Below are 22,313 nucleotides of genomic sequence, written 5' to 3'. Positions count from 1 at the left end.
TCATTCAGTAAGGCAATAACAACTCATGTTTGACGGGTCCTCCGGGTGGGGCCCAGTGGATCCTTACCTCTGTGGCTTCCGCCAACCTCCGCATTGGTGATCACTCTGTCCTCGTCCACCCACGTCACCTCCAGGGCCCATCCCTCGAAGGTGGTGAGGATTCTTATATCTGGCACCCCTCTGCCAGTCTGGGCCCACTCCCGGCGATTGTGGGAGAGCTTCTCCTGCGGAGACACAGAGAGGACATCATTAGCCACACGCTTGATTCACAGTGTAGGGGTGGGAGGGGGGTTGAAGGAAGGGTTGGGGGAGTGTTGAAGGGAGAGGGGGTGAAGAGAGGGTTGGGGGCCGCGTGGAGGGTTGAAGGGATGGATGCTCGTGTAGGGGCGGAAAGGACTCCGGGGTAGGGGGGGTGGTGGTCTTGGTGTCAACTCACCCCTGCTGACCTTCTTTGGACACTGGAGGCCAGTCCTTCCCGTCATACTCCCAGGTTTACGGTCCCTCTGAATGTCCACCTCGTACCAGGCGGCACTGGCTACCCTGTGACTCACTCTCCGGGACCCTCGGGGGAACAGGACATCCCTTCTGGCCTGCACTGCATCGTGGAGCTTCCCCAGGTCTGCGCCGCCAAATCTTGGGGCGGGTCTTCTCAGCGCCATGGCTGTGAGCGGAGTGGGGATGGCTGAGCAAGTGCAACTTAAGCGCTGCGCGACCTTGTTTTCGGGGAGCTAGCGAACGCGGTCCCAGTGAATTGGCTGGCGAGCCTTTATTTGCGGCGAGCAGCCCATGGGACCTCGTTAAGTGGACCAATGAATGTTGAATAGCGTTACCAGCCTCGCTGGGCCTCGCACCAGGAAGCTCACGGCAGTTCCCGCTCGCTACCACACTTAGAAATCTTTCCTGAGAATCGCGCCCTGAGATTTTTTTTTGCTGGTAAAATAATTTTCCTCTGGCTTCCCTACTCCAAGCCATTTCTCATGTGGTCTTTTTGGGGCGGCAAGGCCTTGGATGCAAACATCTCTTCGGAAGTCTGGATTCTTCCTCATTTAGTGGACAACAGGAAAATTGCATTTCTTCCCACAAACTATTTTCATGTGGGTTTTGTAAGCCTTGGAAAAATGCACCTGCTTCAAGAGGTTGCAGCCAGTGGGAGAAAGCTGCTGAGGAGTTAGGAACATCCTGAACGTTAACTGTAAAATGTTTTGATACCTTCAAATGTCACTATTAGCTGCTGTATTGTAATGTAATGTATTTGTGTTTTTAATGCAGTGATTCACCATGAGGATCTTAAGTGCGAAGGTAAGTTGATAGTACTTTTCCAATCGTTCAAAGTTTTATAATGGATGAAAGATGTTAAATTAAATGTCGTTTCAGCCTCAGCTGTCATGTTTTGTGCTGTTATTTAAATTCACTAACAGCCCCAGGTGTAAAACACCAGCTTTTGAAAGGTTAAAAAAAATCTGTGTACCTGCTGCGCTCCATTAATTAACAGGTACTCTGCTTTGAAATGGAAATAGACATTTGTTCTGTCAGTTTCAGGCAATGCAGCTGGAATCTTTTAAGACATTTTGTTGCCATTATGAAAGCTTGGCTGCTAATGGCTTCGTCTCAGCAAGTCCGAGAATGATTGAAACATTTTAAGAGGCTTTAAAAACACCTTTGATGTGATTTCAAATGCTTCAAAACTTGATAGGCACTTAAAGGATTACATTTTTTGACATTGGAGTCATCCTCCCACCCCCTCCAGTATTAATGATGTTGAGTATGAATTCAGGGTTTTATTAGACTGTTACAGGTTTAATTTTACATGACTCTTGAGGGCTGTATGAAGAGAATGGCGGTCACGTGGATAGATAGTGAGAATACATGGAGGTGGGATGGGGGATGGGATGGGCTTGGAAGTAACATGAGGTAGGTGGGGCATAAGCAGATCTGGAGATGGCATGAAGTGATCCAAAGGGACATGGAGGCAACATAGCCAACCTGAGGGAGCATGGGATGGCCGGGGGAGGTGGGGAGGGGGGGGGGGGGGGGGGGTTGAGGGCTGATATTTAAGGGGCCTTTACGCTTTACGGCTCAAAAAAGACACTGTGAAGCTGACCTCTTGTGTGATATTGGGCAAAGTCACACATGGGTTGTGTTCAAAAGGTGAAAAAGTGTCTAGGTCGGGTTTTCCCCAAGCACACATGAAGCTCTGGCCCCTGAACGGAAACAAAGATTATACAAGCAAGATCTGTCATCAGTTGAGATCGAGGTGGAACTGATTGGTACCTAGTACAACCCACCTGTACATTCACCTGAGGAAGGAGCAATGCTCCGAAAGCTCGTGTTTGAAACAAACCTGTTGGACTTTAACCTGGTGTTGTAAGACTTCTTACTGTGCTCACCCCAATCCAACGGCGGCATCTCCACATCACTAGTACAGCCAACCAACAGCTCCTATCTTCTATGTATGTACCTATGTATGTATGATTTGGATGTCCTGGTGAATGAATGACAAAAAGCTGCTATCCAGGGATCATAGAATCATAGAATTACAGTGTAGAAGGAGGCCATTCGGCCCATCGAGTCTGCACTGGCTCTTGGAAAGAGCACCCTACCCAAGGCCACACCCCCATCCTATCCTCATAACCCAGTAACCCCAACCAACACTAAGGGCAATTTTGGACACTAAGGACTATTTAGCGTGGCCAATCCACCTAACCCGCACATCTTTGGATAGGGAAGGGATTAGGAAGGCAATTGAATGTTGTTGTTTACTACAAGAGGCATGAACATAAAACTAAGGATGTTTTGCTACAGTTATACTGGTGAGATCACATCTGAAGTACTGTGTACAGTTTTGTCTCCTTTCTTAAGAAAGGATATTATTGCATGAGGAGCAGTTCGAAGAAGGTTCACTTGGCTGATTCCTTGGATGGATCACAGAATCATTACAACGCAGAAGGGAAGCCATTTGGCCCATCGTCTCTGCACTAGCTCTCCAAACAAGCAGCATGACTTAGTGCCATTCTCCTGCCTTTTCCCCATACTCTTGCACATTGTTTATATTCAAGTAATCATCTAATGCCTCAATTGAACCTGCCTCCACCACACCTCCAGGCAGCGCATTCCAGACCTGAACCACTCACTGTGTGAAAAAGCATTTTGTCATATTACATGTGCTTCTTTTGCAAATCACTTTAAATCTGTGTCCACTGGTTTTTGATCCCTTTACCATTGAAACAGATTCTCCCTTTGTACTCTGTCCAGTCCCCTCATGATTTTGAACACGAAGGAGTTAACTTATGAGGAAATGTTGGATAGATTGGGCCTATATCCATTAGAGTTTTTAACAATGAGAGGCAATTTTATTGAAACAAACAAGATCCTGAGGGGACTTGACAGTGTGGATGCTTCGGAGATGTTTCCCTCAATGAGCGAAACAAGAACTGGGGTCAGAGTTGAAAAACATATGGGGTGGGATTCTCCGACCCCCCCCCCCCCCCCCCCCCCAGCTGGGGCGAAGAATCGCCGGGGGGGGGGGGGGGGGGGGGGGGGGAGACGAATCCCGCCCCCGCTAGCTGCCGAATTCTCCGGCGTCGGGAATTTGGCGGGAGCGGGATTCACGCCGGTCGGCAGCCACTAGCAGCGGGCCCCACGGCCATTCTCCGGCCCGCAATGGGCCGGGTGGCCGCCCGTTTTAGGCTGGTCCCGCCGGCGTATGTTACGACAGGTACTTCGTAATGTGGATGTGGATCTGGCCCAGGGGGGTGCCCCATGGTGGCCTGGCCCGCGATTGGGAGCCCACCGATCCATGGGCGGGCCTGTGCCGTGATGGCACTCTATTCCTCCGCGCCTGCTGGTGTAATGGTTGCGATGGCCGGCGCGGAGATGACCCCCCCCCCGCGCATGCACTGGGATGATGCCAGCACACGCTGGCGCACCCGCGCATGCGCCAACTCGCGCCGGCCGGCGGAGGCCCTTCAATGCTGGTTGGCGTGGCGCCAAGCCCCTTCTGCCCGGGCGGCGCAGCGCAAACCACTCCAGCACTGGCCTAGCCCCTGAAGTGCGGAGGATTCCGCACCTTTGGGGCGGCCCGACGCCGAAGTGGTTCACGTCACTCCTTCGTGCCGGAGTTGCCCGTCCCGCCGGTTTCCGAAGAATCCCGCCCAAGGTCTCCCATTGAAGACTGAGTTGAGGAGAATGTTTTTCTCTCAGAGGCGTCATTAGGGTGTGGTATTTTCTTCACCAGAGAACCATGTAGGCTGGGTCATTGAATAGTTTTATGGCTGTGTTAGCTCGATTTTTGATTGACAAGGGAGGCAATGGGTCTAGGCGATAGGCAGGAAAGTAGAGTTGAAATCATATTCAGTTCACCCATGATCTTATGAAATGGTGTAGCAGGTTTCAGGGGCTGAATGGCCTACCCCTGCTCTAATTAGTATGTTCGTATGTGTAACTGAAAGTCTGTGACACCAGTTAAAAGCATCTAACAATTGTAATTAAATACAAAAAAAACTATCCTTCTAGATATATTAAATGTAAATGATGGCAGTTTAAAAACCAAGCAGTAGCTAAACTTACCATTAATAGTTGGATTCGGCCATTTGTGCCTTCAACCTGTTGCCTGGATTCCTCTCTTTCTCTCTTGCAATTATACATCTCACATTGAGATTGTTCTACTTGCTTTTCCAAGCTCTCTATCTGATGAAACAGCACAAGGACATTGAAGCTCAAGTTTAAACAAGACTGTTTATTTGTGCCACAACACTAGGGGGAGCACTTCCTATACATGTGCACTTGCAGTCTCAGTCCCACGGTGCTCATTGCAATCATTAAAACAAACGCATTGGCTTGACACAGACCAACAATAAAGTTCAAGTTTCCCATTTTTAGGCCTTATCCAATTGCAAGTTCTTGTAACCAGTCCGCCTATAATTTATTCTGTAAAACATGTTTGTGACGATTCAGTAAATGATGAAGATGTAGAATCAGGAAATTTCAGTAAATGGGATTCTCAACTTCCAATGTGGAGAATTGATTGTAATATTTATTTTAGGCACATCTTTTGGTAAAAACAATAAATAAAACAGTATTTGGCTTAAATATTTAAGAAAAATCATGATCAAACATGGGACTCAAAATCATGATCTTGGAATTAAGAGTTATAATATCTACCAAATGATTTACCTGAGCTGTTCAGAAACTCCATGCATAAAGCCACAACACTCGTTTAAGAAGGCAGCACTCACAAAATATCATTGAGATTGTGATTCCATTACAGATCGCCACCCATGATAATTTATTTGCCAGCAACAATCTACGTCTTTCCACGTGCTACAGAGCTACACTGAAATACTACGGTGGAATTCCCATTATTTTAAAAAATAATTTTAGAGTACCCAATTATTTATTTCCAATTAAGGAGCAATTTTGTATGGCCAATCCACCTACATCTTTGGGTTGTGGGGGTGAAACCCATGAAGACACGGGAAGGGAATTCCCATTATACTGCCACTTGGTAGTATTACTGGCAACATACGCACATGTAAGTATTGAATTTTAACATTGTGATTCCCATGGAAAATGCTTCCATTACAGGTTCCAATGCAGTGTGAGACTACTGCATTACTATTTATTTTCAAATAGATCCAAACTCCTGCCACTGTCTGGACATGTACTCTGACCTCTCTGTTGTGTGCAGTCAATAACATTTAATGCTGTTTTACCACAACTAAAATTCATTTGACTTTGTTTCACTGGCAACTGTTGTATAGTTTGTGTTATGATACACTATATAATCATCTTCTTTAGCAATCACTGACTCACAAGAATGATTGTCCACCTAGGAAACTCTTGTGTCACTGATCATTGGTTGGGTGCGTCCTTGTGCCAGCTAGAGCCACATCTTTAACCACACATTTGGCAGGTGTTTCTGGGAGGTCGGATTGGTCCTTGGGGTTGAGACAACTGGAATTCCTTTCTCATGCTCCGTTTCCGGACCTCCTCATGACGCCAGGGCTTCTCGAAGAATTGTGTCCCTTCAATCATGAGGTTCCTCCAGGGGGGTTTCTTCTAAGCAAGGGTCTCCCAGGCATTGACGTGGTGTTGCATTTCTTGAGGCAAGCCTTCAGGGTGGCTTTGAAGTGTTTCCTTTGTCCTCCTCTATTTTGGGTGCCTTCCTTGAGCTGGGTGAAGAAGATTCGCTTTGGTAGTCGGGATTCTGGCATTCTAAGCATGTGGTTGGACCAGAAGAGTTGGTTTTGGATAATCATGGCCTCGATGCTGGTACTCTTGGCACCTTCAATTGTGCTGATGTTAGCACCCTTGTCCTCCCAGCTAATGTGGAGAATCCATCTCAGACAGCATTGATAGTACTTCTCCAGGGCCTTGAGATGGTGTCTGTATGTAGTCCAGGTTTCTGAGTCATCTAGAAAAGCTGGGAGTATAGGATGACTGCCTTGGATATGAGGATCGTAGTATTCGCATGCATGTCGCAGGCGTTGAAGACTTCTCACCTTTGTGTCCAAAGGCCAGGCAAGGATCACGGATTGGATACATAAAATGTGGATTTTCCGCATCACTCTCAGCCTGAGATGAAAGGTGTCTATCCGGGTTCGGGGGTAAGTTCCACATTGTGGGAGGGGTTTTTTTCCGTTTTGATGCGTGAGATAGACACGGCCCTTGCCCGGGGGGGGGGGGGGGGGGGGGGGGGGGGGGTTGATCTTCCCTGTGATGGAGCTCGTTAGTACCCACAGTTCACTTTGTCTCCTTTTTTGAACATGGTAGTGACGATTGCATCCCTGAGGTCGCAAGTATTTCCTCTGTCCCAGAATTTCAGGAACAGCTGATTGAGACGAGGGTTGGTCTCTTCTCCTTGAAGTTTGAAAATGATTTAATAGCAGCTTCAACTTCATCCATGCTTGGTGGGAGTTCAAGATCATCTTTGATGGGGAGTTGGGAGATTTCCTGGAACACATCCTCACCTATGATTGTTTCATGATTTACAAGTTCTTTGATGTGGGCACTCCATCAAAGGCCAATGTTTTATCTTTCTTTCAAGGGGATTCTGTTCTCACTCTTTACCGGTTTGAGGCTTGGGTTGTTGCACCCACTTGTTCCTTGGTGCCAACTGAGTGTCATGCTTGTTGGCGAGGAGTTGCAACTCCTTCGCTTTCTCAGTTCTTGATTTCCCTAGTTTTTAATTGTACCTCCAACTTTGCTATTTTATGAGTTCTCCTCTTTGCCTTGCTAGTGATGTTGTTTTGCCAGGCCTGGAGAGATTTCTTCTGTTGATGAGGTCTTAGATGATGTGGTCATTCTCATCGAACCAGTCTTGGTGTTTTCTGCTCTTGTGACCGATGGTTTCTTTACAGCTTGGATGATGGCTGTCTTCAGCTCTTTCCAGTTTACCTCCACTCCATCAGACAGAACACTTTGGAGATTTTGGGGAAGACATTGTTGAAAATTCATTTGCATGCTTGGGTCTTTAAGCCATTCAACCTTGATTTTTTTTCTGATCTGTTCCTTTATCTTTTGCTGCTTCTGATGGAATTCAATGGGCATTGAGGAGCAGATGAGCTGGTGGTCTGTCCTGCAGTTGTCTGCACTGGTCATCGTTTTGGTGATGAAAGCATCCACTTGGTCATGGGATCGGGCGATGACGTAGTCGACCATGTGCCAGTCCTTTGATCGTGGGTTTTTCCAGGAAGTTTTGAACTTGTCTTTTTGATGCAACAGTGTGTTAATGATGACATGCTGGTGTTCCGTACATTTAGTGAGTAGGAAAACACTGTTGGAATTGAATTCTCAACTCCTTCCTTTCCGATGATTCCTTTCCAGATTTGGGAGTCCTTTCAAAACCCTGCCATGGAAGACCCCAATGACTATATAATGTATACACAGTACATTGTTTATAATGCATTATGTGATACACTCAGAAAATCAGTGTGGTTAAGGTGGGCTTGTGGATTACGTAGGCAGTCAGTGACACTAACCCGTTCCAAGTTTATTTGGTTAGGAGGGAAATGTAACTTTTACAGATTTGCTACCAGATGAAAAGTGACATGAATTGTTTAAGCCACTCTTCTGCAAGGTCCGTCTCTTGTATTTCTAACAAGGTGACAAGGAAATGGAATATTGTTGACATCAAATAACTCCCAATTCTTTTGTGTGTCAGTGCATGCATTTTGTTTAGTCCAGAGCAATGAAAAGAAAATATTGTGTAATTAGTTGCAGACCAGACCTTGTCCTCATACATTCGTTTTGCTTCCCGTAGTTCAGTTCGCAGATGGCAGACTGTGGTCTCCAGTTCTGTAAGCTGTCGTGAGTACATCGTGCTCTGATTCCTTGCCTGCTCTCTGGGTGCAGGAAAAACAATGACTTAATATTTTTCAATACATAATAGCAGAAAAAAAGTTGAGACTTTAAATATATACTCCAATAATCATGAATACGATTAAACTCCAAACAGCAACTCCAATAAAACGAACAGGATGGGAGAACTTGATATTTAAATGTTTTATAACCTTGAAATATTGGGGACCTGCACCACATTCCTCTGTATTAAAATAATGATATCACCAAATGCCACAATTAGAATAGTTTCTAAAACCAATAATGCTCAACTCAGCAAACATGACCCTAAATGTTTCAACAACCGCATTTGAGCAGAAAGAAAGAGGCAAAATAAGAGGTGCAAACATTTCACAGAGAGCAGGGAACCTGTTCACAGGGATGACTATGAGAAAACACATTGTTGGAACTATAATCAGTGTAGCAAACAGAAACCTGGAAAAAGGCATAGCAGCTGAGGTTAAGAACAATAGTAAAAGATTCTTTAGGTGCCAGTGCAGTAAAAGGTGTTAGATAGATGAAAACCTTAAATGTTGCAAATGGGCTTGTAACAGAAGATGGTAAAATTGTAAAAACTTCTGAATGATGACATGGGATTGCATGAGCGAAATGTCCATTTCAAACAAAGAGATATCAAGTAAAAGGAGAGGAACTGAAAGCAATTCACTATTGTAGTAATCCACAGGAGGCAGGAGTTCCGTCACCACACCAATATTTATTTACAATAACGATATTACAGGAGCAGCTACAAACAGTGCTGCTAGCTGTCCAGTCAACTTAAGACTGGCTCACAAAGCCTACACATGTGATTATATGGGTCCCCTCAATGAGCTATCATTGAGGGAGCTCATACTCCAATTGGCCAACCAATAAAGCCAATTGGAGTTCATTACAACTATCATCAGAGAAAAGGTGTTAAGAAAATTAATGGGACTAAAGGTTGACAGGTCCTCTGAAGATCTGCATTCACGGTGATTAAAGAAATGGTTGCAGAGATAGTAAATGGATTGTAATCTTGCAAAATTCCCTGGAGTTTGGAACGGTCCAAGCAGATTGGAAAACCTCAAATGTGACTTCTCTATTCATGAAAGGAATCAGACAAAGCAGGAAAACTATAGGCCTAGCATCTGTCACAGGAAAATGCTGGAATCCGTGATTAACATAGAACATACAGTGCAGAAGGAAGCCACTCGGCCCATCGAGTCTGCACCGACCCACTCAAGCCCTCACCTCCACCCTATCCCCGTAACCCGATAACCCCTCCTAACCTATTTTGGTGACTAAGGGCAATTTATCGTAGCCAATTCACTTAACCTGCACGTCTTTGGACTGTGGGAGGAAACTGAAGCAGCTGGAGGCAACTCACACAGACAGGGGAAGAACATGCAGACTCCCCACAGACAGTGACCCAGCATGGAATCGAACCTGGGACCCTGGCGCTGTGAAGCCACAGTGCTAATCACTTGTGCTACCGTGCTGCCCAAATGTAATCAAAGACAATGTAATCAAAAGACATTCAGAAACTCCGAAAACAAATCACGCAGTCAACATGATTTTGTGAAACGAAAATTCTTTTTCGACAAATTTATTAGACTTCTTTTTGGATGCAGTAAATATTAGGAGCAACAAGATGAAGGGGAATCAGTGGAGGTGGTGTATTTGGATTCCAGAAGGCATTTAATAAGGTGCAGCTTAAAAGATTACTCCGCAAGATATGGGGTGATGCACGATCAATAACTCTCGAAGCAAGATTGGACGACAATTGAAGGCTTTATTGAACTAGATGTTTCTCCCAGCAGCGCAGTACAGAATGCAGCAGCTAGGGGGACACAGACTCTTATACTCCGCCTTACTGGGCGGAACCAGCAGGCAGGCTTCACCAATGGTCTTACAGTATCAGGTACCTCCAACCCCAATGGTCTTACAGCATCGGGTACCTCCAACCTCGGTACCGTAATATCCCTAATAATGACTACCACATTCACCCCTTGTTAAAAAAAAGAGTCCGGCGGGGGTGGTGGTCTTGCGTTATACAATGGTGGAGGTTATGGCAGTACCCGTCGGTGGTACAGTGTTTTGCCTTATCACATGTCACACAACTATTTGCAGTATTCATTTACAGGTACACTTCACAATGAAACAATTAGTCGATCGGGGGCCCTGGTCATCCTCTGTGATCGTCGCAGTTTCGGCGGCGATGCAGGCGCCGGCTCGGGCATCCGTGACTCCGGGAGCATGACCCCGGCTTCTTCAGTAGCTTCATCACCCCTGGGTGGGACCAGTGGAAGAACCGATCCACCTGGGAAGGGGACCGCTGTGGGGTGCACCGGTGGGAGGGAGGGTGGGGTTGGTGAGGGGGGTGTGGGTGGGGATCCAGCGGGCGCCAGGTCCCACAGGGAGACCGTATCCTGCCGGCCGTCGGGGTGCGCCACATAGGCGTACTGAGGGTTAGCGTGAAGGAGGTGGATCCTCTCGACCAACGGGTCCGATTTGTGCGCCAGCACGTGTCTGCCCGCGGAGCAGAATGGGTCCAGGAGCTGCCAGCCAGATTGGGAGCGAGGTCCCAGAGGAGGACTTCCTAGGGAAGACAAGGAGACGTTCATGAGGTGTTTAATTGGCCATGGTGCACAGCAGTGATCGAATGGAGTGGAGTGTATCGGGGAGGACCTCCTGCCAGCGGGAGACTGGGAGATTCCTGGACCGTAGGGCCAGTAGGACGGTCTTCCAGAGCGTTCCATTCTCCCTCTCCACCTGCTCGTTTCCCCGGGGGTTATAACTGGTCGTCCTGCTCGAGGCAATGCCCTTGCTGAGCAGGAATTGATGCAGTTCTTCGCTCATGAAGGAGGACCCCCCTATCGCTGTGTACGTAGGCGGGGAAACCGAACAGGGTAAAGATACTGAACAGCAATCACGTTCAGGAAGTACGTGTTGCGGTTGGTGGAGGGGAGGGGTCCTTTGAAGTCCATACTGAGATGTTCAAAGGGGCGGGAAGCCTTCACCAGGTGCACTTTCTCTGGCTTGTAGAAGTGCGGCTTGCACTCCGCGCAGATTTGGCAGTTCCTGGTGACGGTCCTGACCTCCTCGATGGAGTAGGGCAGGTCTTGATAAAATGGAAGAATCGAGTGACCCCCGGGTGGCAGGGGTCCTCGTGGAGGGTGCGGAGTCGGTCCACTTGTGCGTTGGCACATGTGCCGCGGGATAGGGCATCAGGAGGCTCGTTTAGCTTCCCGGGACGATACAAGATCTCATAGTTGTAGGTGGAGAGCTCGATCCTCCACCGTAAGATCTTATCTTTCTTTATCTTGCCCCGCTGTGCATTATCGAACATTAAAGCTACCAACCGTTGGTCGGTGAGGAGCGTGAATCTCCTGCCGGCCAGGTAATGCCTCCAATGCCACACAGCTTCTACTTTGGCCTGGGCCTCCTTTTCAACGGAGGAATGACGGATTTCTGAAGCATGGAGAGTGCGTGAGAAGAAGGCCACGGGCCTGCCCACTTGGTTGAGGGTTGCCGCCAGAGCTACGTCGGAAGCGTCGCTCTCGACTTGGAAGGGAAGGGATTCATCGATTGCGTGCAGCGTGGCCTTTGCGATGTCTGCTTTGATGTGACTGAAGGCCTGGCGGCCTCTGCCGACAGGGGGAAAACCGTGGATTGGATTAGTGGGCGGACCTTGTCCGCATAATTGGGGACCCACTGGGCATAATATGAAAAAAACCCCAAGCAACGTTTCAAGGCCTTGGATCAGTGTGGGAGGGGGAAACTCCATGAGCCGGCGCATGCGTTCGGGGTCGGGTCTTATGATTCCATTGTGCACTACATTGCACAAACCGTACCGGTCAACCATTCGGTCCATCTCCCGTTGGAAGACCAAGACCCCATTTGTGACACCGAAGGGAACCCTTCGGAAGTGTAGAGCCGCCCATCTGCTTTAAATGCAGTGTATTTGCGGTCGTCCGGGCAAATGGGGAGCTGGTGGTAGGCGGATTTGAAGTCCACCGTGGAAACGACCTTGTATTGTGCAATCTAATTGACCAAATCAGATATGCGGGCGAGAGGGGACGTGTCGAGCTGCGTATACCTGTTGATGGTCTGGCTATAATCAATGACCACCCTGTTCTTCGCCCCGGTCCTTACAACCACTACCTGAGCTCTCCAGGGGCTGTTGCTAGCCTCGATAATACCTTCCTTCAGTCACCGCTGGACTTCCGACCTAATGAAGGTCCGGTCCTGGGTACTGTACTGTCTGCTTCTGGTGGCGACAGGTTTGCAATCAGGGGTGAGATTTGCAAAAAGGGAAGGCGGGTCGACCTTGAGGGTCGCGAGGCTGTAGACAGTGGGGGGGTATAGGGCCGCCGAATTTAAAGGTTAAGCTCTGGAGGTTGCATTGGAAGTCCAATCCCAGGAGCGTGGCAGCGCAGAGGTGAGGGAGGACGTAAAGTCGGAAATTCTTAAATTCTCTTCCCTGGACTGTGAGGGTGGCTATGCATACCCCTTGATCTCGAGAGAGTGAGACCCGGAAGCCAGGGAGATTCTTTGATTAACTGGGTGTATGGGGAGGTTGCAGCGCCTTACCGTGTTGGGGTGTATGAAGCTCTCTGTGCCCCTGGAGTTGATCAGGCAGGATGTTGTCTCCATTGATGAGCACAGTCGTCGTGGCGGTTGAAAGAGTTCGGGGCTGAGACTGGTCCAGAGGCACCGAGGCGAGTCGTGGCAGAAGCTGAGTTTCCTCGGGTGGTGTGCCGTCATCCGAATCGGGATCCTGAGACTCCAGCCAAGATGGCGGCACCCGCAGGTCGCATATGGCTGGGGGTGAGAATAATGGCGGTGCCCATGTATCGCACGTGGTCCCTGGGGAACAAGATAGCAGCGCCCATGGGCCGCACGTGGCCTGCGATGGTCTTATAGTATCAGGTACCTTCAACATCAATGGCCTTACAGTGTCGGGTACCTCCAACCTCAGTACCGTAATGCCCCTAATACCGACTACCACATGGGGCACGATTCAGCAGACATTTAAAAAAAAAAAAATTTTTTATTGGAATTTTTTGAAAAATATATATCAACAAAACAATAATAACAATAACAATAATAATAATAAACACCCCCCGGCACCCGTAACAACGCATATAACAAACACCCCCCCCAACCCCAATAAACAACAGAATAAATTAACAATAAGCAAATTAACTTAAACACTATCCCCCTAAACCCCCCCTTCCCCCTTTCCCCCCCTCTTTTTCCCCCTTTTCTCCCCCCCCCTCCCTTCCCCCCCCCTTCCCCCCCGGGTTGCTGCTGCTGCTGACCTAGTACCTTATCGTTGAGCCAGAAAGTCCAGGAAAGGCTGCCACCTCCTAAAGAACCCTTGTACCGACCCCCTCAGGGCGAACTTGACCCTCTCCAACTTAATGAGTCCTGCCATGTCATTAATCCAGGTCTTCACGCTCGGAGGTCTCGCATCTTTCCATTGCAGCAAGATCCTCCGCCGGGCTACTAGGGACGCAAAGGCCAAGACATCGGCCTCTTTCGCCTCCTGCACTCCCAGCTCCACCCCAACCCCAAATATCGCGAGTCCCCAGCCTGGCTTGACCCTGGATCCCACCACCCTCGACACCATCCCCGCCACCCCCTTCCAGAACTCCTCCAGTGCCGGACATGCCCAGAACATATGGGCATAGTTCGCTGGACTCCCCGAACACCTGACGCACCTGTCTTCGCCCCCAAAGAACCTACTCATCCTAGATCCGGACATGTGGGCCCGGTGTAGCACCTTGAACTGGATGAGACTAAGCCTCGCACATGAAGAGGAGGAGTTCACCCTCTCCAGGGCGTCCGACAATGTCCCCTCCTCAATCTGCTCCCCCAGCTCCACCTCCCACTTAGCCTTCATCTCCTCTACCGACGCCTCCTCTACCTCCTGCATCACCTGGTAGATGTCAGACACCTTCCCATCCCCGACCCACACCCCCGAAAGCACCCTATCCCTTACCCTCCGCGGGGGCAGCAAAGGGAACCCCTCCACCTGTCGCCTAGCAAACGCCTTGACCTGAAGGTACCTGAACATATTCCCCGGGGGAGGTCAAACTTCTCCTCCAGCTCACCCAGGCTCACAAACCTCCCGTCAATGAACAGGTCTCCCAACTTCCTTATGCCCGCCCTGTGCCACCACAGGAACCCACCATCCATGTTCCCTGGGACAAACCGGTGGTTCCCCCGCAGCGGAGCCTCCACCGAGCCCCCCACTTCCCCCCGTGTCGCCTCCACTGCCCCCAAATTTTTAGGGTGGCTGCCACCACCGGGCTCGTGGTGTACCTCGTTGGAGGGAGCGGCAATGGAGCCGTTACCAGTGCCTTCAGGCTCGTGCCTCCGCAGGACGCCATCTCCATCCTTTTCCATGCTGCCCCCCCCCCCTCCATTACCCACTTGCGTACGATCGAGACATTAGCCGCCCAATAGTACCCAGAGAGGTTGGGCAGCGCCAGCCCCCCTCTATCCCTGCCCCGCTCCAAAAAGACCCTCCTTACCCTCGGAGTCCCATGCGCCCAAACAAATTCCAGAATGCTGCTGTTCACCCTCCTAAAAAAGGCCCTCGGAACGAAAATGGGGAGGCACTGAAACAAAAACAAAAACCTCGGGAGCACCGTCATTTTAACGGACTGTACTCTACCCGCCAACGACAACGGCAGCATGTCCCACCTTTTAAATTCCTCCTCCATCTGCTCCACCAACCTAGTAAAATTGAGCTTGTGCAGAGTCCTCCAGCTCCTATCCACCTGAACCCCCAGGTACCTAAAACTCCCACTGCCCTCTTTAGCGGGAGCCTACCAATCCCCTCCTCCTGATCTCCCGGGTGTACGACAAACAGCTCACTCTTGCCCAGGTTCAATTTATATCCCGAGAAACTCCCGAACTCAGCAAGAATCTCCATCACCTCCGGCATTCCCCCCACCGGGTCTGCTACATACAACAAGTCGTCCGCACACAGCGACACTCGGTGCTCCTCCCCACCTCGCACCAAACCCCTCCACCTCCTCGACTCCCTGAGAGCCATGGCAAGAGGCTCTATTGCCAGCGCAAAAAGCAAGGGGGACAGGGGGCACCCCTGCCTCGTCCCACGGTGGAGCCTGAAGTACTCGGACCTCCTCCCATTTGTCGCTACACTCGCCATCGGGGCCTCGTACAGCAACCTCACCCATTTAATAAACCCCACCCCAAACCCGAACCTCTCCAACACCTCCCACAAGTACCCCCACTCAACCCTGTCAAAGGCCTTCTCCGCATCCAATGCCACCACAATCTCCGCCTCTCCTTCTGCTGCCGGCATCATTATCACATTTAACAGCCTTCGCACATTAGTGTTCAGCTGCCTCCCCTTCACAAAACCCGTCTGATCTTCATGTATCACCCCCGGCACACAGTCCTCTATTCTAGTGGCCAAGATCTTCGCCAGCAACTTGGCGTCTACATTCAGCAGTGAAATCGGCCTGTATGAACTGCACTGCAAGGGGTCCTTATCACACTTCAGGATCAGGGAGATTATTGCCCGAGACATCGTCGTGGGCAGAACACCCCCCTCCCATGCCTCGTTAAAGGTCCTGACCAACAGGGGGCCCAGCAGGTCCGCATATTTCTTATAAAATTCAACCGGGAACCCATCCGGTCCCGGGGCCTTCCCCGACTGCATGTGGCCAATCCCACTGACCAGCTCCTCCAACTCGATCGGCGCCCCCAGTCCCTCCACCTGCTCCTCCTGCACCCTTGGAAATCGCAGCCTGTCCAAAAAATTCTCCATTCCCCCTCCCACCGCTGGCGGCTCCGACCGGTACAGTTCCCTATAGAAGTCCCTAAAGACCTCATTGACCTATGCCCCATGCCGCACCACATTCCCATCTCTATCCTTCACTCCACCAATCTCTCTAGCCGCGTCCCGCTTACGCAGCTGGTGCGCCAGCATCCTGCTCGCCTTCTCTCCATACTCATAGACTGCTCCCTGCGCCTTCCTCCACTGTGTCTCCGCCTTTCTGGTGGTCAATAAATCAAACTTGGCCTGCAAGCTACGCCGTTCCCCCAGCAATCCCTCCTCCTGGGGCTCCGCGTACCTCCTATCTACACTCAATAGCTCCTCCACCAGTCTCTCCCTCTCCCTCCTCTCCGTATGGGCTCGGATGGAGATCAGCTCCCCACTAATCACTGCCTTCAGAGCCTCCCACACCATCCCCACCTGGACCTCCCCAGTATCATTGACCTCGAGGTACCTCTCGATACATCCCCGAACCCTCCTACACACGTCCTCATCAGCCAACAACCCCACGTCCAGACGCCAAAGCTCCCCCACCTCCAGATCCACCCAATGCGGAGCATGGTCCGAAATCGCTATAGCCGAATATTCGGCCTCCTCCACCCTCGGGACCAGTCCCCTACTCAGGACAAAGAAATCAATATGGGAATAAACCCTGTGCACGTGGGATAAAAAAAGAGTACTCCCGAGCCCTTGGCCTCCCGAACCTCCAGGGATCCACTCCTCCCATCTGGTCCATAAACCCCCTCAATACCTTGGCCGCCGCTGGCCTCCTGCCTGTCCTTGAACTAGAACGATCCAGTAGGGGATCCAGCACCGTATTGAAGTCCCCCCCCATGATCAAGCCCCCCACCTCCAGGCCAGGAATGCGGCCCAACATACACCTCATGAAACCAGCATCATCCCAATTTGGGACGTACACATTAACCAACACCACCCTCTCCCCCTGCAGCTTACTGCTCACCATCACATATCTGCCGCCACTATCAGCCACAACCTCAGACGCTTCAAACGCCACCCTCTTCCCCACCAGGATCGCCACCCCCCGGTTCTTCGAGTCGAGCCCTGAGTGGAAAACCTGCCCCACCCACCCCTTCCTCAAACGGACCTGGTCCGCCACCTTTCGGTGGGTCTCCTGGAGCATGGCCACGTCCGCCTTCAGCCCCTTCAGATGCGAGAACACCCGGGCCCACTTAACCGGCCCATTCAACCCCCTCACGTTCCACGTAATCAGCCGGATCGGGGGCACCCCGCCCCCCTCGACTAGCCATAACCCATCGACTGCTCGCCCCTGGCCATCACCCATTCGGCCCGTTTCCCACGGCGATAGAACCTCACCCCGACGCCCCCCCCGAACTCCTCCCTGGCCAATCCAGCAGCAACCTGGTATCCCCCCCCTACCAGGCTAGGACCCCTCCTAGCCGCGACTCTCCCTCCACTGTACTCACGTGAGCCAGCTGACTTCTGCTGACCCCGGCAGCTCCCGCTCTAACTCCAACCCCCTCCCGATATGAGGTCCCCCCATCTCCTGGGCACCGCTTCAGCGCGGGAAACCCGGTCTAATAACCACACCCCTCGCCACCAGCTCCACCCCCTCGTCCCGCAGCGTGGGAAACCAGAGAAAAGCCTGCGCTTTCACACTGTCCCACCCCACCAACGCAGCTCCCAAACCGCAGTCCCAACCCAACCACCAACTCCGTACAAACAAAGACACAGATCAACCACAAACCCCAGTACCCCCCTTAGAACACAGAACCATAACCCACATCGTCCGAAAGCGAGAGAAAAAACAAAACAAACAGAATAACCCGCTACAGCATAAACAATGATACATGAATAGAATAGAAAAACTCCCACAGCCCCCAATCTCTAGTTCGAGTCCAGCTTTTCAGCCTGCACAAAGGCCCACGCTTCCTCCGGGGACTCAAAGTAGTGATGCCGGTCCTTGTAGGTGACCCACAGGCGCGCAGGCGGCATCATGCCGAACTTCACCTGCTTTTCATGGAGCACCGCCTTCGTCCGGTTAAACCCGGCTCTCCGCTTGGCCACCTCCGCACTCCAGTCCTGGTAGATACGCACTACCGAATTCTCCCACTTACTACTCCTCACCTTCTTGGCCCATCGCAGCACACACTCCCGGTCACTGAACCGATGGAACCGCACCAGCACCGCCCGCGGGGGTTCATTCGCCTTAGGCCGCCTGGCCAGCACTCTATGGGCCCCCTCCAGCTCCAGGGGCAGATGGAAGGATCCTGCCCCCCCCCCCAGCGAGTTCAACATCACGGCCACATAGGCCGGCAGGTCCGACCCCTCCAGCCCCTCCTCGAGGCCCAGGATCCGCAGGTTCTTCCTCCGTGACCGAAGCTCCATCTCCTCGAACCGATCTTGCCACTTTTTATGAAGTGACTCGTGTATCTCCACCTTCCCCACGAGGGACGAAACCTCCTCCTCGCGCTCAGAGGCTTGCTGCTGCAACTCAAGTATCGCTGCCCCCTGGGTTGTCTGGGTCTCCAGCAGCTTACTCGTCGTCACCTTCAGGGATTCCAACAACTCCCCTTTCAGCTCCGTGAAATAGCGCAGAAGGGCCGCCTGCTGCTCCTCAGCCCACTGCCTCCACTCCTCAGGGGCTCCACCGGCCGCCATTTTGTCCACCTTCCCCCACTTTTCCAGGGGAGCTGCTGCCGTTTTTCTCCTCGCCCCACTTCGAGTCCGAACCATAAATCCCGGGGGGGTTTTGCTCCAGACCCCTTTATCCACCGGGAATCGTCGAATCAGCGCCGTTTGGGGCCCTTAAAAGAGCCCACAAGTCCTTTTAAAGCGGGAGCTGCCGAACGTGCGGCTTAGTTCCGCATAGCCGCAACCGGAAGTCCTCGATTCAGCAGACATTAAACAGCCCGTTTAGTGGGGTGGTTCTCAACGCCTGCAATGCCGAGAACAACCCTGCTATTCAACGGCACTGTGCCAATTTGTTGGCCTCAGTGAAGAACTGCCCGACGAGGCCAGTTTTTGAGTCATTTCCAGGAAGACGACTCCCAAATTGGGGTCCCATTTTTAATGACAGCCCCGATCTTTCGATCCCCCCCCCCCCCCCTCTCACCGGCCCCACCGGGACACTTCACCAGCTTGCTTTTTTGGGGGTCCTCAAGCCCACCTCACCCCACCTCTTATGGGCAAGTCTCCCCCCCAGACCCTGCCACCCAGGTACCCTACCCAGGTGACAGTGCCAAGGTTTCAGAGGGAGTGCCAGCATGCCAAACTTTTTTTTGAAGAATATTTTTATTGGGTTTTATGGTATATTTACAGATGTACACACAGAGAAACCAAAAATAACAAAAACACTACATAACTAAAAAAAACAAGGGGTGGGAAAATTAAAATAGGGAAGTGTATATATAGAGAAACAATGAAGAGACAATTTCATTATACATGTCATAAGGGGGGAGGGGCTTTCTCTCCCCCTTCTTTTCTGTTTAAAAAGAAATACATACAGAACAGGCAAAACAAAACTGGGCGGGGCGGGGGGGCGCCTGGGTGGGGGGGGGGGGGGGGCGCATGGGTGGTGCCCCTGATGTTACTTGATTCCCCTAGTCGGTTTTCATTTTCGTTTTTGTGCGTTTGCCTCTGCATCGGCCATCTGTCGTTCCTTCCTCCTGTACTTTCCACTCTCTTTTGCCCTGCTGTGTTTGTTGTGGTCATTGTCGTTTCCAGTGTTCTCCTTCCAGTTTGTGTTCCCTCCTCTTTCCTCCCCTCTGGCTCCCCTCTATAATTCTCCTCCCCTTACCCTTCTTCCTTCCCTGCCCCCTCTTCCCTCCTCCCCTCCCTCTCTGCAGCTCCCCTTTCTTTTCAGCTGTGTTTTGGCTACCCCCTCTTGCACTGAGTCCAGTACCCAGCAAGTCTGGGGCAAGACTAGAACATGTGGGCGTGGTTGGCTAGGCCTCCTTGGCACCGTTCGCATCTGTCCTCCACCTCCGGAAAGAACCTACTCATTCGGGTGCTTGTTAAGTGGGCTCTATGTACCACCTTCAGTTGCCTTAGGTTGAGTCTTGCGCATGTGGAGGTGGAGTTGACCAGCATGCCAACCTGACCAGTGCCTGACCAACTTTCCAGCAAGAACCACCCCCCACCTCTCCCCCCCCCCCACCCCCCGCCCCGCCCGAGGTGCCATTAGGCCTGGTTCACAACTTTGTGACCTTGTACTAAATGGCACCCAGTTGAGCCCTTGCTGGCGGGGCCAGTGAAATCTGGGCCCCAGGTGAATTGGCCTAATGGTTCATTTAAATATTCACACCTGGATCTCGGCCAGCGAGAGCGAGAACAGGTTGCGATGCGCCGTGAGATTCCAGTGAACTTTGCGATACATTTCGAGTGTCTTGAATCTTGTGAGAGGACTCCCATGAGATTCAACGGCCTTGTTCTGAAATCAAGTCAGGCGCGAAGAGGCCGCTGAATCGCGCTCAAGATCTCATGGGGTTGGGTTATATTTGTGTTATATTTCCATGGTTAAAGGATTGGCTAGCCAACAGGAAACTGAGTTGGGACAATTGGGAAATTTTCTGGTCAGCAAATTGTAACTGCTGGGTTGCCACCGGGATCAATGCTTAATCTCAAATAGTTACAGGCCCGGATTCTCAATTCTAGAAAACTGATGTGGCCCTTCCCCGCTGGCAGCGGGATTCTCCGTCTCACCAGCCAGCCAATTCAGTTTCCCATTGTGAGCAGACCCACGCCGTCGGGAAATCCCCAGGCGTGGGTGCGCTGCCGGTGCAACAGAGAACCCCGCCAGCAGAGAATCCAAAAAGAGATGCAGGAAGACCAATCGAAGGCCATCAAAGAAGCGGTTGCACTCCTGAAAGGCTGGATGGAGAGAGTTGAGAAGTGTATGGAGGCACAGGGGTCGCAGATCCGGGAGATGGAGAGGGCGATGTCTGACCATAGTGATCGGGTGGTGGCATCGGAGGCGAAGGTGGGGCTCCAGGGGACCGTTGCAAGTCGCTAAGGGCAAAGGTAGAGGAGCAAGAGAATAGATCTGGAAGGCAGAACCTGCTCATCGGGGGCAGAGCAGTGGGGGAGGGCCTTCAGGAGACACGCTAAGGCCGTCCCAATGCCATTTTGGAGGGGGCAGAGCATACAAAACCTGTGCCAAACAGGCTTCAAAAGGGATTCTCCGCCCGATCGGCGATTAAAAAATCGGCGTCGGGGAACAGAGGATTCCAGCCCATATGTTCACTTCAATTTCAAAGTAGCTACTCATCAATCAATTTAAGGAAGCAGATTATCAAACTATTCGGAAGGACAGAGTGGTATCAAACTATTCGGAAGGACAGAGTGGATGGTAAGGGAGGTGGTGTTGCTCTGTTATTTAAGGATGACATCCGGGCAATAGTAAGGGATGACATCGGTGCTATGGAGGATAAGGTTGAATCCATTTGGGTGGAAATCAGGAATAGTAAGGCAAAAAAGTCACTGATAGGAGTAGTCTATCGGCCACCAAATAGTAACGAGATGGTGGGGCAGGCAATAAACAAAGAAATAACTGATGCATGTAGAAATGGTACAGCAGTTATCATGGGGGATTTTAATCTACATGTCGATTGGTTTAACCAGGTCGGTCAGGGCAACCCTGAGGAGGAGTTTATAGAATGTATCCGCGATAGTTTCCTAGAACAGTATGTGATGGAACCTACGAGGGAACAAGCGGTCCTGGATCTTGTCCTGTGTAATGAGACAGGATTGATTCATGATCTCATAGTTAGAGATCCTCTCGGAAGGAGCGATCACAATATGGTGGAATTTAAAATACAGATGGAGGGTGAGAAAGTAAAATCAAATACTAGTGTTTTGTGTTTAAACAAGGGAGATTACAAGGGGATGAGAGAAGAACTAGCTAAGGTAGACTGGGAGCTAAGACTTTATGGTGGAACAGTTGAGGAGCAGTGGAGAACCTTCCAAGCGATTTTTCACAGTGCTCAGCAAAGGTTTATACCAACAAAAAGGAAGGACGGAAGAAAGAGGGAAAATCGACCGTGGATATCTAAGGAAATAAGGGAGAGTATCAAATTGAAGGAAAAAGCATATAAAGTGGCAAAGATTGCTGGGAGATTAGAGGACTGGGAAATCTTTAGGGGGCAACAGAAAGCTACTAAAAAAGCTATAAAGAAGAGTAAGATAGAGTATGAGAGTA

General features: G+C 50.8%; 1 protein-coding gene across 3 annotated transcripts in view; it reads right to left on the bottom strand.

Annotated features, from left to right (window-relative positions):
• The window catches only part of LOC119963106 (coiled-coil domain-containing protein 158-like), a 336,026-nt gene that overhangs the window by 141,745 nt on the left and 171,968 nt on the right, over positions 1-22,313 (bottom strand). For all 3 annotated transcript variants that reach the window (XM_038791706.1, XM_038791705.1, XM_038791704.1), the window contains exons 10-11: positions 8,228-8,342; positions 4,567-4,686 (exon numbers count right to left, since the gene is read on the bottom strand). In XM_038791706.1, the coding sequence (XP_038647634.1) occupies positions 4,567-4,686; positions 8,228-8,342 (235 nt within the window). The remainder of the gene's footprint in view (positions 1-4,566; positions 4,687-8,227; positions 8,343-22,313) is intronic.

The sequence above is a fragment of the Scyliorhinus canicula genome, chromosome 3, assembly GCF_902713615.1.
Source record: "Scyliorhinus canicula chromosome 3, sScyCan1.1, whole genome shotgun sequence".
NCBI lineage: Eukaryota > Metazoa > Chordata > Chondrichthyes > Carcharhiniformes > Scyliorhinidae > Scyliorhinus > Scyliorhinus canicula.
Note: the sequence above shows the minus strand (reverse complement) of the source record. Positions and strands in the feature narration are given on the sequence as shown.